At 17.7% G+C, this 17,767-nt stretch overlaps 1 protein-coding gene across 1 annotated transcript; it reads right to left on the bottom strand.

The window, feature by feature from the left end:
• Nucleotides 1-498: 498 nt before the first annotated feature.
• LOC107965817 (DNA replication complex GINS protein PSF3) lies at nt 499-8,230 on the bottom strand. Its single transcript, XM_026442842.1, has 4 exons — nt 8,045-8,230; nt 6,091-6,235; nt 5,829-5,958; nt 499-744 (listed from the first exon to the last, which is right to left on the bottom strand). Exons 1-4 carry the CDS (start codon nt 8,148-8,150, stop codon nt 517-519), a joined length of 609 nt encoding a protein of 202 aa, XP_026298627.1. The 5' UTR covers nt 8,151-8,230; the 3' UTR covers nt 499-516.
• Nucleotides 8,231-17,767: the final 9,537 nt, after the last annotated feature.

Genomic DNA, 17,767 nt, shown 5'->3' with positions numbered 1-17,767 from the left:
ATCAAGTTTTTTCTGATAATAGCACTTATTAAATAATATTAAATATATATATGAAATCATTTTATATATATATTATCATTTTTGTTAAGAAGAATTGAGTTATTTAATCATAATAAAAATGTTTGATGATCCTGTAGCGAAAATAATTCTATTAATAAATAATTTCAACAAAATAATTAAAAAAATTTTTATCATATAATATCGAATTGATACATAATAAACATTGATATATAATATATATTTCCAAGTTATATTATAGAATATTATAGAATAATATTTTCCATATACATTTACAATATAATAAAAAAATTTTTTGATATAACAATAATTGTAATATATTGTAAAATATTTTGTTTCTTTTCTCAATTTCTTTCTCTTTGATTATATAATTATATACAAATTCTTTTATTCTACAATATTTATATTTTTAATTAATTAGTTTAAAACTCAGTAAGAACATTATTTTGTAAAAAATTAATTTTATCAACTTCAGTCTTCTTTTTTATAAAATAATTACTAATTAAGCTCAAATTGTGCACGTTTACGTTTTTTCAAGTTTGTTGTAATTTCAGAAGAAATAATGTTATTTGTATCTCCTTTTAACCATTCTAAAAGCCGAACTTTAGCTTTTCGACCGATAAGAAAAAGATCTCTTTCGAGACGAGGAAGTTGATTTACTAATGTAGGATCAGATATTGGATTTTGAGCCCAGTCCATAACTAATCGAAAACGAGATTTAAATGTCTGAAAGTAAAGAATGAAAAATTTATATATGTTTTCAGAGTATATTTAAAATACTAATTATGCACAAAAAGCATCATGTCAGTGATTTTTATGATATTAAAATGTTATTTTTAATAATATTTTAAACAATTTTTCTGTATAAATATAACTATTATTTTTATTTAATTTCTGAAAAATTTGCAAAAATAATTCATATATAATTTTTATTTCTAAAATTTGATATAAATTTGAGTGTACTTGAAATAGTTCAGTTTAAAATAGTTTCAATTTAAGTTAAAGTTAAGTTTTAATTTAAATTTAATAAATAAAAAAGATAATTACAATTCATAAAAACAATACAAGTTATCTATATAACTTTTACTTCAAGTTATCTATATAATATACATAGTAAATATAATTTCTAATATTTGAAATCGATGATATAAATAGTCATTATTTAATTCTGCAAATTAATATTAATTCTGTATTACAATTAACATTAATTCACATAAAAAAGATAATATCTTATTATATTCGGATTCCAATAATTTGATTCGAAATATAATTTTGAAATTTTGCCTCTTATTCTTAATTATTGATTATAATAAGTTATGGAGAAATTGAAATAATCAAGAAAAAGATATGATTCCATGGAATAATGACAAAGATATAATAACATGTTTTATCTTGAGATTATCACATAGATTTATCAAACTGACAATATTGTTTTAGATATTAAAAAATTTAAAACATATAAAACATTTATTTAAAAAAACATTATTAAGATCGAGCAACGAGAAATAAAATATCTGACGGTTGAAATATTGTCCAGCGCTGGCTCCTATACATGGAAAAAATTATCAATTTAAAAGAAAAATTTTATTTCATCTTTTTATAAATTGATTTTGATTAATCTAATAAAATAATTCTTCTAATAAAGACCATTTAAAGATCAAAATAAAATTCTAATACACAAATCCAATATTTTAATTTGAAAAATATTAAAAAAATTACATAATATTATTGAAAGATCTTTTAATTATTTATTAATTAACTTTTAATTTGCAATAGTTCTTTTAAAGATTAATTAAAAAAATAATCCTTACAATTTAATATAATTAATTGCTATTATTCATATATTTTTATTAAATCCATATTTTTATAAAATATAATAAAAACATTGCAATAAATATTAAATTCAAATATTTAATTTCATTATATTATTTTTTAAGTTCAATTGTTGAAAAAAAAATAACAGAAAAAATAAGTTTTATTTTTTTAATAATATTTTTAAATATACAATAATTTTAACAAAATTAAATATGCAGAATGAGAATTCCTTAAAATAAATATCATTATGCATTTGTTTTATTATAAAATTTATTATAAAAAACCACATTAAGATTTTTATAGGATACATAGCAATTGATTTTCATTTGCTTGAAAAAGTTATATTTCGCATCAATTTTTCCAAAAAAACAATTATTTTAAAAAAAAAAACAGATTTTTTTCGGCAAATTATTATAAATTTATAAAAAAATTTTTTCGAGAAATTAATAGCATAGTTAATAAATATTACTTTATTTTATTAAACATAAAATATTTAATGAATTTATGAATTTAAAGGATATTCTATGAAATAAAAGCAGCCGAAAAGAAAAAATAAAAAAAAAAAAATAACAAATTAAAAAATATAATCCAGTAAATATGGTGGATATAAATATTGGCATAGTACATTATATACAAACGTTAAAAACTATAACTAAAATTATTTAAATCGTCTTCTTTTTTATATCTTAATTTTAATTATTTTATCTGTCTGTATATAAAAAAATTATAAAGATATAATATAAAATTAATAAAAATATGTTTTATAATCATTTTATGTCTAAATAAAAGTATTAGCACGTATCGTAAAAAATCTATCATAAAAATATTTGTATACTTTATTTTACACCTATATTCTTCACTATATTAAAACAAACAAAAAAATCTAATGATTTTATTTTTATGTTATAATATATATTATGTTTTTATGTTATGTAGAAATTGATCAATGGATATTTTTAAATTAAAAAATATCAAACAAAAAAAAAATTATATCAGAAGCAAAAAAAATTATATTGAATTTGTACGAACAAAATAAATCTTATTCGAAAATTGGTGAAATACAAAAAAATCATTTTACTATTCGCATTAAATATTATTAAAACTATATTGCATTTGCAAATACATTAAATATTCATTACCATATATATAGTGGCTGTGTAAATTATCGAACAAAGAAAAAAGAAAAACAATATAATTAAATAATATATAAATAAATAATATAAATAAATTTTTTAGAAATGGCTACAATGATTATACAAGATCACGAACAAAAATTAACTTAAAAATATAGCTAAAAGAAATTAAAAAGAAAAAAATATCAAAAGAATAATTAAAAGATACAAGATATTCATGTGTCACATGTATCATATAGAAAGGAAATTATTTATTAGCAAATAGAATTTGCCAGAGAATTTTAAAATAAAAACAATGAATTTTAAGATCAAGTATTGATATTTTCTAATGAAAATAAAATTATTATTTAAATCAAATAATTAAATATTGAAAGAAACATAATATTAACTTATTTTAAATTAAATTATTTGAAAAATCTTTAACAGTTAAAGATGGTGAAGTATATAAAAGTTTTCATCTGATTTTGGAAAATTAATATAAATTATTGAAAACTCAAAAAATAAATCTATTTAAACATCTCAAAATAAACATTTTTTTTGTATAAACAAATAAAATGTTTTAAATAAAGATATATACAAAAAAAAAGTGATTTAAATAATTTTATTAATAATTTTTCATATTTGTATATTAAATAACTGTATCAATATTTATATTAGTTACTGTTAATCAAAATTAATATTTAATGCTAATATATTAAAATGGATATTTTTTCAAGAGTTGAAAAACCCAAACAATATTAAATTTTGTACAAAATAGGATTCCATAATCAACTATCTAAGAAAAAAAATTTCACAGCAAAAAGATTAAAAAATTTCGAATTTGTCAAATAATATATAAATTTTAGAAAAATATAATTTTTTCTGAAGAAATTAAAATTAATTTATTTGATGCATATAATAAAAATAGAAACATTTGAAATTTTAAAAAAATAATAAATAAATAATTTTTAAACATACAAAGAATCATGATATAGGATTGCATAACAATAGATAAAATTTGAATAATAAAAATATTTATGAAAGAAACAATGGAAAAAATGAAATATATGAATATTTTAAAATGAGAATTAAAATTTTCGATTGAAAAATTACAGATATTATTAATATATCATATCGTTAATATAACTATTCTACTTTATGTGTTAAAAAATATTTATTTTATAATGATTATTAAATTATTAGAATGATTATGATTACTAAATTATTAGAAATATCATTGTCAATCATAAAATCTCAATTTAATAGAATTTAATTCAATTTATGAAGAGAATTAAAAATCTAATTAAAAAATTATAATATAAATAATAAAGAAAATATGAAGAAAAAAATAGCAGAAATTATATAAAAATTAATCGAATTGATGCCGAATATATTCATCTGCAAGCACATATAGAAAATGTGATATTAGAATATTATTATTAATATAATTACAATAATATAAAAAAATATTAATTTTCTTAAAAATTAAAAAATATTTATTTATGCTTAATTTAATAGAAATAAATCATCATGTATTTTTACTAATATAATATTCAAAATATATATATTCTTATTTCTTTATAAGTAAAAAAATTGTATAAGAAAAATTTATGTTATTCAATTTTCTAAATATAACATAATTCTATAATTTCAATATTCTATAAATATAATTCTATTATATGAATAGAATATATACTTAATTTTGCAACTAATTATATTATAAGATTAAGACCATTATAACTAAATCCTTTAAATTACATAATTACTTACAATACGAAATATTAAAAATTTTTGCTAATATCTTGAAAACTAAGGCTGTCAATTATATGCATAGAGAAAAGTTGTTTAAAATATTATCTTTCAAAATCAATAAGATGCTTTTTAAGATGCTTTTTCTGCAATTACTATAAATTAATTTATAAATATTATTTACAAATTATAAATTATTTTACCTTAAAATTATTTTAAGATCTTATATTAATATCAACATTAAGCACCTGATAATTGAAAAGTATAAAATATTACACATAATATTATAAAATATTATATTTGTAGAATCATTTCTAAAATTAATTATTTTTTGATTCACCAAAAGAAATTGATAAAAATATATATATATATATATATATAATAGTAATTTATATAGTATATATTATAGTCAAAAATTATTAAATAAATAAATTATTAAATTTCATATTATGTAAATTAAAAAAATACAATTTTAACATATGTATATATATAAATTATATAAATTATATATTAAATTAATTAAATTATTAGTTCTCTTTGAAATAATTTTTATAGAATATATATATATATATATTATATATATATATAATAAAAATCTTTACAAAATATACATATATATACATATATATTCATATATAATTGATGCTGTCATATTTTTATGAACATTTATGAACATACTCAAATCACTAACAATTAAAAAATTTCATATTTTTATTTTGCAACTATTAAACTAACTATTTATTATTAATTAACAATTCAAAAAAATTAGAAAAAATTAGAATCATAAAAAATATGAAATTAACCATAATAATTTTATATTGCAATTATAAAACATGCTATTATTTATTATTATATTTTAAAAATGCACCATATTTTTAATTTAATGTTTAATTTTAAAGAAAAATACATACTAACAATTAAATGTTTCAAACAAAAGTAAAAATTAATATGAGATTAGGTATTTAAGTGATAATTTGTCATCAAATATTTAATTATAGATCAATTTTATATCAACAAAACATTCAAATTTCATAATTTTTTATAAAATTTATTATTAATTATAATTTAATAAATATTTATTAAAAATATTTAATTAAAAATAAGAAAACGCAATAATTATTTTGATTTATTTACCTGTAATAAACTTTCAGTGATTTGTTCAGAATCTCTATCATTAAATTTTCTTACATGCATTCCTATTTCATAATAAAATGGATTCCATTTACTTAAGACAATAGCATCAGCATCTGCTTCTAAAATTTCCCTAATAATATATTGTAAATGAATAAAAATAATAAAAATGAATATTATATAAGAAAGTTTGAGAAAAATTGATTAAATAATATATATTGATTAAATAACAATTAACAATTCAAATAAAAATTAGAAATCAAACCTGTATCCTTCTTTATATATATTTGGTATATCAATACTAACTATTGAATCTTTCAGATTCTTTAATGATTCTGCTAACCATAATGGAAATTCTACTTTTGATCCTACCTTTAAATCTCTAGATGTAGATGAAGAATCCAAAAAACCTTAAATGATATATATTTCAAAACATTATATATATATAAAATATTTAAAATTTTATTAAGGTTATATCATTATTTTTTAATATCTAAACTAGTTTTGTAAAATATATTTTATATTTTTTCTTCTTCTTTTTAATAGTTTGATAATCTTAGATTTATTTATAAAAATCTAAATCTTATTAAGATCTTTTAAATTCAAATAAGTATTCTTTAAAAAAAAAAGATTATAAAAAAATTAATTTTTATAATGCATTACATATTAATAGTAAAATACTAAATTAATAATAATATTTATATTTATTAATAAAAAATTAAATAAAAAAAAATATAAAAATAAATATAACATTATTATAAATTTTACATTATCTATTACATATTTACATATAGTCATTCACAGTGTAAATTACACAATATAATACATCAATTAAATCTGTTTTATTATATTCAAATTTATAATATATTATATTCAAATATAGTAGTAAGTAATGAATTGCTTTAAAATAATTTTATAATAATAATTCTATGAGTATTTGGCATTTATATTTAGAATTATTATCTTCTTCTTTATATAAATTATAAACAAATTTAATGTCTACATATTTTTTATATTTATATTCTAAATATATCAATAATACAATTTAAACATGCAATTGTTATTTTTGCAATTATTATATTTTTAATATAATATTATATTAAAAATACAAAAAATTTTGAAGCAAAAGTTATATCAAGGAAGATCACAATAATAATTATTTAATTTGTTAAGAATTGATAATTGTTGAGAGTCTGTGAAGATCACAAGTTAAATTTTTAAATAAATATATTTTTTATTACATATTCTTATAAAAGATTAAAATGAGATTAAAAGTTTTCAAAATATTATATTTTAAAATATAATATAATCTACACATAATCTAAAAAGTAATCATAAAGTCAAATATATATATATATATATATATATATATATATATATATATATATATATATATATATAACATTATATATTTATTTAAATTTTTAAAATTTTTGTAAGTTATTACGAATTTATAAATCTATTTTTACCAGTGGCATAGGATAAAAAATTTTAATACAGTTCATTATATTATTTCTAATAATATTAATTTTATTTATTTTATTAAGTTAATATGTTACAATATAGTTCTAGAAATATTGTTATATATTTTTTATAATATTTTTATTAATTTTTCTAGTGTTTAAGTAATGAAACATAAATTCATTATTATTCATTGTAGCCATATTTTGTTTATTATTATATAATTATATTTATTTTTATAAAATCTTCCTTTGCAATATTCATCATATAAGTTGTTATGCTATAATATCGAAGATTTCAAACAAATGGACAATTGATGTATCTCTTCAGATAATAACAAGAATATTTTTGTTAAATGATTTTGAATATAAGATTAATTATTTTCATGTTTTGTAATGAAAAATAATTTTGATATGTTCTGACATTTTATACAAATTATACAAATATATTAAAGTAAAACTTGATAATTAAATTTTTGTTAATATTCTTGAAAACTTGTTATTAAGAATTCTGTCAATATACATTTATAATACATTTGTAATACACTGTATATGTATAATTTTATTATGAATAACTATATGTTAAATAAAAAATAATTAAATAGAAATATAATTTACAACTTATAACTTTAATAAATAATAAATTGGTAAAGAAAAAAAAGCAAAATAAAAACAAATATTAAACAAAAATTAAATATTAAATTAATAGGTAACTTAACTTAACCTCAATGGAAAATGTAATGATATATAAATAATTACCTAAACCAAGCAATTCTATTTCAATTTTACAAGACACCCGTTCTTCGGTAGATAAAATATCATTTAATGCAAAATAATCCGGTGTATAACTTTGACAATATGCCATTTTATAAAAATAATAAATACAAGTGTAAACAATGAAATTATCTAAAATTTAAGTATATTCAATATAACCAATAATTCATTCTAAAAGTCACTGATTTTGCATAGGGATTTACGAAAAAATGAAAGATTCTATTATGTATTTAAATGTAATAATATATATTTTTAAATTCTCTATATTTTAATATATAGAATTTGTACATATTTTAAATTCAATAAAATCGATTTCTCTTTTATTTAAATAATTTTCTTATATTTATTATAAATTTGAATTTTATTATACTTAAAATGTTATGAATAGGAATTTCCTATTCTATAATGGTTGACGCATATGGCATAAACTTTTTTACATATCTTTTTTTTTATAATGCGTTCAGTATAATATGTTGTTATTAGTATATATAGTTATTTTGGATTTTGTTACATTTTTTTGTCATTTTACAACTTTTTATTATATTTACTAAAAATCAATATTCCTCTTCGATTTTTCATACCACATTGAACGCGTTAACATTTAATGTAAACATTATCGAGATTTTCTCTTATGGCGGATGACGTGACAGCCACGTCATAGATTCTTCTAAAAAATATATTTTATTTTTTGTTATATTTAATTTGAATATTCTTATTATATTGTTTTACAATTGTTCTCGATTTTATATATTTTTCATAATTTTATTAGTGTTTTATTTATTAAAATCAATAATATTTTTTATATTTTACATTTATTTTTTTATTAAAATTTCTATTAATATTTCTATTTATTTTAAAATTAATTTCCTTATGAATGTATTTTCATAATATTTAATTTTACAATTGTGAAAAAAGAAAAAAAAATGACGATGATATTCCTTTATCAAATTCTCAATTATTGACATTTGGAAAGATAAAAAATACCAAGAAATTTCTGTCAAAAGAAACAATGATAGATATTTTTTTTATAACAATGATAGATATTTTTAGACACAGATACTGATAATAATTCGGATTTTGATTATTTTGTAACAGATGTTCCAGAAGAAGAAAGTGAAGAAAGTGATCAAGAAATATCTTTTTCTTAATCTACTTCACATTGGTTTAAATCAAGTACTTTTATGATTATATGGCATCCTGTTCAGCCTATTATTCCAAGCATTTCTTTTATTGGAAATCCTGGCCTTTTAATATCTATGCCTTCTGAATCAAGAAGAAGAATCAATAGATTTTTTTCGTTTATTAGCCAATGATAAATTATTTGATTTAATATTACGTGAAACGAATATGTAAGAGCATAAATTATTACAATCCTCAATTTATCATAAATTTAGAATAAAAAGTTTTAAAGAAATAACAAAAGAAGATCTAAAGATTTTTCTAGAACTAATATTTTTATCTGCAAATATTCGAATTCCCTCTTTCCCATTATTGGAAAAAAAAATGATTCGTATGATTTTTCATCTTTTTCTAATGCAATGTTAAGAGACAGATTTCATAATATAATGTGTGTTTTATATTTTTCTAAAAAACCTAAAACAGAACAATCCAAGCTATCAGATCCTTTATACAAAATTCAGCCACTTTTTGATCATTTTAACAGTATAACAAATGCAAAAAATTTATTATTCTCAAAAAAATTTAAGTTTACATGAACCTATGTCATTATGGAAAAATAGTTTATACTTTCATCAGTATAATTAAAAAAAAAGTTAAAAAAGATGAAATAGAAACACACTATACTCCTGAAGGTATATGTATTCTAAAATGGCATAACAAGCGAGATATAATAATGATTTTATCTGAATATAAACCAGATCTCATAAATCTAACAATAAAGGATAATAAAAAAATACAAAACCAGAGATGGTAAATAAATATAATGATTATATGAGTGGAATTGATCAATTTCTAATATGCCGATCAATTTCTAATATATTATTCATGTGAGAGAAAAACAATTCGGTGGTATATGAGTTGCTTTAGATATATTTCATGTTATTATGAATAATGCATATTTGTTACATTGATAAAATGCAAGATGATAAGAGAAAAAATGACATTTCTGAAATTTAGAGAAATGGTCATTGATAAACTTATCTATAAGAATAAATCCCGTTTATATGCAATCTACAAATTAATGGGAAACAATGTTCATTTGCCAGCAATATCAGGCCAAGGAGGAGAGAAGAAAATACGTAAGAGGTATAAGATCTGCTATACTAAAAGTATGAGAAAAGAAGATGAAAAGTATGAGAAAAAGATTATTTTATTGTCCAATGTGTCCAGATAAACCAGGTCTCTGTCTTGATAAATGCTTTGTGAATTATCATAACTATACATAACTGTACATAGTATAAACATAGTATAATATATTAATTTTATAATATTTTCAAGTATTTCCATAATTATATGAATTAACAAATAAATAAAATATTAAAATTAATAAAAATATTAAATTAATAAAATAAATATTATGTATATATATAAAATATATACATACATATTAAACATATATTAAATATGAATATGTTAAACAAACAAATATATAATAATAACAAACAATAAATAAATAGTAAATAAATTTAAAAAAATTTTAATTTTAAAAAATATAATGTACAAAATTTGTTTCTTAAAAAAATTTATTAGAAATAAAAAAAATATTCAGTAAAAATTGCTTGCTATAGAATCTAAAATATATCGTTATTTACTACTTTTATTAAAAAATATCGCTAGTTTAAATTTTTTATATATTATAGATGTTATATATTAAAAAATAGACTTATATGAAAGATAATTTCAATTTAAAATGAAATCATTTTTTTCCATTAATGGTACAGTTCTTTATTTACAAAAAAATTATTATTCAATTATTTATGTCAAAAAATTTTTAATTTAAGAAATATTTTAATTTGAATATTGTAAAATTTATCATAAAAAACAAAATCATGAACAATAGAGTATCGCTTTGCGTCTTTATTTTTTATTTAGTAAATTTTATAAATTTCAAATTAAAATATTTCTTAAATTAATGATTTTTGAAAGTAACTATTAAATAATTAATACTTTTTTTATAGAAAATATTAAATTGTATCAACTGGTGTAGTAAAAAATATATAATTCTAAAAAAGTGGAATATATGATCTTCATATATATTCTTACGTGTCCATTTATAAAAAAAAATAATATTAAAATAGTTTTTCACTCGAAAACTTTTTCGTTTTTATTCGAAATACTTTTATTTTTATTACTTTTAAAATTCTATTTGAAAATTTTTTACTATCAATAATAATAAAAATTAAAATAAGATCGTAATATCTAATAAATTATTTTTATTTAAGAGTTATAAAATATTTATTACATATATTTCATGAATACCATAAATAATACTCATTTGAATGAAAAATAAAATGAAAAATAAAAATTTATCTTAAGAAAGATTACATTGCTAAAGATGGATTTATTAAATATTTTTATTAATATATGTGAATTCAATAAGTATTCAAATATTTTTTTATTTATATATCTTTAATCTTTATAAATATTTTATAATTCTTATTTAGATTTTTGTTTTAAGCTTTCATACAATTATAATAATCATATCTATTTACAATAGAAATAATATTTAACAAATATAACAAATTTTTTTATATAACATATTATATTCATAGAATTTTTTATATAAAAAATCTTTAAATATGTTCGAAAATTATTGTACATTATATGTGTAAAAAAAAAGTAAAATGATATAAGAAATAATTTTTTAACTATTTTGTGCATTTTAAAAATTTTTTTTAGAATTTTTGAATATATTAATTTTTTTAAATTTGTATGCTAAAGAAAATATAAATACAAGAATAAATTTGTATTGCATTGCATTGTCTTCTTAAACAAAAAATTCATTCGTTTTGTATCTATACATGGAATTAATAATGAATTAGCAAATAATTGTAAATAAATAAATAAGTAAACCTTGCAATATGCAAAATATATATATATATATAATATAATATAATAAATATAATAATATATAACAAATAAATACTCAGATTTAAGGAATAAAAATTAAAAAACTGCATATTTATCTTAAAATTTTCAAATTGTTTACTATACTATACTATAATACTATATATCATAAACTATCAAGATATTTTACTATATTCAAATAATCTTCTAACTATAGATATTTTAATTTATTCAAATAATCTTCAAATTAATCTACAATATTTACATTGTAAAATATTTTATTTTATTTACATATAATTATAAATATATATATAATTATATTAAATACATATATGAAAATAATTATATGTTTTATAAAATTCTTTACGATTTATATTTTCTTTTTTTTTATTGTTATTGTTTGTTTTTATTATTATTCTTTTATTGTAACATAATTTATAATACAATAACATAATTTTTATAAGTTATAAATAATATATATTATATATACATAAATTATATATAAAAATAAAAAATATATATATATTATAAATGATTCAATATTATATACATATGTATTTAGATCAAATTATGATCAAAAATCGATCATAATATACATATTTTAATAAAAATTTAAAAATGCAAATAATATATAATCACGTTGTAAATAATTTTAATCGTGAAAAATATATTTATGACATATATTTTTTCTTTGTATCTAGGATAATTATTCTATAATGTAAATTTTTAATTATTATGATTTGCTAAAATTATCATATTAGAGATCAATAATAAAAATGTATTAATATATTATAATGTCAATTACATATTTATAAAGATAAATGATTATTATTTTTAAATAAATTTATTTTTACACATGAAATAGTGTAGGATGATAATAAAAACCGCTCAACTTTCTTTGTTCGTTTATTTTGACATTTCAAGATGTATGGACAATTATTACATAATAATTATATATATTTATATATGTATAATGAGAGAGTATCTTTGTCTTGCAATTTTTCTTTTCTCGTTTCCAAAAACTCCATTGTTGCAATGTAATTTATTCTTTATTCATTCCCTTTCCTTCATCCTCCTCTCTCCGTTTCTTCTTCACAATAAAAGAATGAAAAGATAAAAGTAAGAAAGAAACGTATTGATTCGTTCGCATTTACGAATCATTTTATGAAATGGTTTTTTTTGGGCGCATTATTTTATAATCATTTTACGATCGTGAATGATATTTCATTCCACAATGTATTTTTTTTTTTTTTTATATTTCTTTTATGTTTTTCTTTCATCCACGTCTCTTATTATCATGTAGCGTTTATCGATAAGATTATAATCATTACCATTAATCGTTACAATTACGATAATAACACTAGTATTAGTTACTCCCGTATTTGTTCCGCCCACCAGTCTATCACCACCATGCGGCCATCTACTCCCACCCAAGAATTTTAATGCGGCGCCATATTCAAATATCGAATTCTAGTTTATTTTGATGTACGCTGAAATTGTCAATTATGTATTTTATTTTTTTTTTTTCATTTCAATTATATTTTATATTTCCATTTTTAAAAATCGATATTGATATTTTATCAACCATAAGATTATTTGCATATATTATATTATATTTCATTTTTCATTCTGATATTCGAATGTTTATTTCATCATTTTTTATTTTTTATTTTTTACTTTTTTATTTTTTCATTATTTTCTATTTTTTTTCTTTCTTCTTTCTTCGTTATTTTTTTTCCTGTCATACACACATACACACACATATTCTTTCTCACACAAACATTTTCGCATACATCGTTTGTTCATACTTAATATCCTTCATAGTAAGAATTTATTTCATCTTCGTGAAAAATATTATTTTCGTTTGTTTTGAACTTTTTATATTCGGAACATTTTCTTTATTTCGCAATTGTTATTATTGTTTTTTGTTCCTTTTTTCGTTATTATTCGTGATTTCATAATCTTTTTGCAATTCATACTTACATATCTATAGATTTTTTTCATATTTTTTTTCATATTTTTCTTTCTTTCTAGTTTTCATTAGAATTTACAAATCATGAACAGTTATTTTTCAATAATTAGGTGCAACGATCTCTCAATCCGCAATCTGTCTTTTAAGCTATAAATTCAAAATGTGCAAAACATTTCAATATTTAATTAAATTAAACGACCAAATAAGTTAAAAATTGCAGATTGAAAAATTACCATAATCTAATAGCCGAATAAAAATGTTTGATACAAAGCAATATTTGAGTCTGTTGTAAAATAATAATTTATATTTTGTGGCATAAGAAAGCATCTAAAGATAATATATATTATCTTTTTTTCTTAAAAATCCCTGAATTTCATACTAATTAAAAAACTAAGAAAATAGAATGAAATAAGAAAAACACAAATAATTTAAATAAGTATAAAGAAAGCAAATGGAAACTAGAACAAATTTCAAATTATTTAAAAAAAGGTCAATGAAAATAAAACTTTATTCCTGAAAATGGCTCTTTTTATTTTCAAAAATTGAGAAGCAACCTTCAAGAAATATTGAGAAATTTTATTAATGGTATGGATTGTTGATAAATCTTATCGGAGAAAAACTATAAAAAAAAAAAATAATTTCAAGGCAATCATTACTATATATAATTTAATTCATTGTATTTATTCTATTCTATAATTGTATTTATTGCAATTATAATTATAATTGAATTACAATTTCTTGATTCGAAATTGCACATTCGTTATATATTACAATTATCTCAATTTCAATCCATTTATAATCTTATATAATTTTTTTCTTTCACTGGTTGCTTTATTTTTGTTGCTAAAATTCGTTCAATATTTATAAAATTTTTTAATCACTTTTTTTTTAACTTAACAAATATGACCAATCCATAATGGTGTAAATATAAAAGTTAATATTTTTATCAATTTATTATTCATTGCAGATATTAAATCAAATTAAAGTTAATCGTTATGAATAATAAAAATTTTTACTACAAAAAAAAATGAAATCGCTTTTCCGTTTTATATTTTACTAGTACGTTCTCTATTTGACTAGAAGTTCTATGTACGTACTAATTTATACATAATTACGATTATTACATACAGAAATACTTAATTAATTACAATCGATATTCTTAAACTTTATATATTAATTTTTACAATAATATGGCAACGGCGGAGAAAATAATACTATTTTTTTTGTTTTTGTTTTTATCTTCTAGATCCAATTAACAATATAAAAATAATTCATGAAATTGATATATAAAATCACAAAAAGAGAAAAAAAATTAAAATCAAAATTGAAACAAAGAAAATATTCTTTGTTTTTTTTTTGTAATTTAAAGAATAATAATAAAATTTGTTAATTTTCTTAAAAAAATTCTATCTTTTGTACATATACATAATTTAGATTAAATAGGATTCGAAAATATTTTTTTTCTCTTCCTTTTTCTCTTTCTTTTATATATATATATCTGTAATTATTGATCTACTCAATTCTTTGGTTTTTTTTGGTCAAATACTTTTCAATGTCGAATTGCAATTGGAATTAAGAAAAAACTTCGTCATTTTCAATAACTAATAATAAATATTTATAAAATTTTAAATATAAAATTTGTTCAGAATTATATTTTACAATATAAAAATGTCAAGTGATATTTATCTTTAATAAACTTTTCTAAGAAAATTAATACGTATCTCTTTATACGTTTTAATCGCAATTGCAATTCCAAAAAATGAAGTGAATATTAAAATATATATATCTGAATAAAAATATTATATAGTAAAGAATATTAGCATAATATGCGTTAATTAAATATTTAAAAAGGAGAAATAGGAAATAGAAAACTGTATTTGATTGTACATGGAATGTTTCGATCAATACGATATCCATTTTAGAGCCCATAAGAATTCTCTTGTGAAAAAAGAAGCATGAAAATAAAGCTTAGATTAATTAAAAATTAGAATTTAGTATGAAATCAAAATTTTATCGAATAAATAAAACTAATTAAATATATCTAACTTAATTAAGAAATATAATTATAATGCATAAAAATTAATTGCATATAAATTGTTCGAAAGAATCAGAAATTCAAGGATCTCAATTTGTTTAAAAGCTTTTCATTTCTCGCAATGTATAAATGTAAATATTTTGCGAATGTTCTATATCATTTGTAATATGTGTATGTTGCGTAATTACATGCAATTGTGCGATCGTGTGCGTAGAATTATATGAATATGCATAATAATGAAACGAAATGAAATCTTCGATTTGATTTCAATTTTCTGTAACAAAGATAATTTATTCTTATGTATATTTTTATGCATATATATTATCTGTTTTTAGTTGTTCCATTTTAGTTTAAATCAAAATAATTTAGAAAGTATTTAACGATTTTGAAAATCGAATTTTAAGATTTCTACATATTCAGATGTTTTACTTTTTTTTTATGTGCTTCTTTTTACTATGTTGATCTTATAGTTTAATTTTATTATATTTCGATTTATATTATCTTTATATTTTTATACGCATCTGATTTAGTTTTCACGCATCTGATTTCTATCTCAGAATTGATTAAAAACTGAATAATATATTAAAAACTGTATAATATAACTTGTATGATATAACTTGATATTAAAAAGTGTTCACAAATTTATAAATTGTAAATTTACACAAAAATATAGTAAGAGAAAATATAATTTTTTTCTTGATTTGTTGTGCGCGATTGATACTTGACAATAAAATAATATACATATTTAGTTAAAATATTTGAATATTATATTATACGTAAAAAAAAATTGCATATTATATTGTAAATCATTGTTTCCAGGTAGAAAATTATGAAATTTATTACTTTAAAAATTATTTTAAAAATTATTTTCTTTTCAAAATCTTTTAGTTATTTAATCTTTAAATTATTAAAGAAAAGCCATATTTATTTTGATAATTTAATAAAACAATCAATAATAATTCAAATAATATGTTAAACAAGATATTTCGTTTAATTTAATTTTCCACCTGAATAAAAAACTAGCTACTGTAATATCTTATATTTTGATTTGGAAACTTTTCGTTGCAAACTAACCGCTCGTAATTTTTACTAGTTCTTAACTACTTTACTAGTTCTAATATAGAGTCTATCTAATTTAAATAGATGAAACTATCATTCATATGGACAGACTCTATGTTGATCTGTAATCAGAATATAAGATATTACAATATATTTAATATTATAATAAATCTCTTCCTAATTTACAATAAAAGCAGATGAAGAATTCTGAGATCCAAATATGCTTTATGATTAATTTTTGTGCGATTTATCGTGAAATCTATGAAAACTTTGGATTATTTATTGTGCTCTCTTTCAACATTTTCCTTACTATTAATTTCAAAGAATTAAATTATTATCTTTAATTCAATTTTTCTAATCAAATAAATGATAATAATAATAATTTTATAATAATAAATTTAATTTATAAATATATTTAGTTTTAAATATAATGACATTTGATAAGAAAATTTTTCTTATAACTTTATAATTTTTTAATAAATTAATTTTTTAATTTCAGATCAAATTGATTTTGTTTAATATATAATATCAAAACTGATAATATATATCGATATAAAAAAATGAATGTATAAAGAAAATATTAAATTCTTTATAATCTTTATATTCTTTATAATCA

Source organism: Apis mellifera, linkage group LG9, assembly GCF_003254395.2.
Source record: "Apis mellifera strain DH4 linkage group LG9, Amel_HAv3.1, whole genome shotgun sequence".
NCBI classification, from domain to species: Eukaryota; Metazoa; Arthropoda; class Insecta; order Hymenoptera; family Apidae; genus Apis; species Apis mellifera.
This window is presented reverse-complemented; position numbering and strand designations above follow the sequence as displayed.

What these genes read in the sequence shown, in the direction of transcription:
- LOC107965817 (XM_026442842.1), bottom strand. Translation starts at nt 8,150, where the DNA reads ATGGCATATTGTCAAAGTTATACACCGGATTATTTTGCATTAAATGAT. An exon ending in AATAGAATTGCTTGGTTTAG is followed by an intron (nt 6,236 to 8,044) that starts GTAATTATTTAT and finishes ATATCATTTAAG; the next exon opens with GTTTTTTGGATTCTTCATCT. An exon ending in TCACTGAAAGTTTATTACAG is followed by an intron (nt 745 to 5,828) that starts GTAAATAAATCA and finishes CTTTACTTTCAG; the next exon opens with ACATTTAAATCTCGTTTTCG.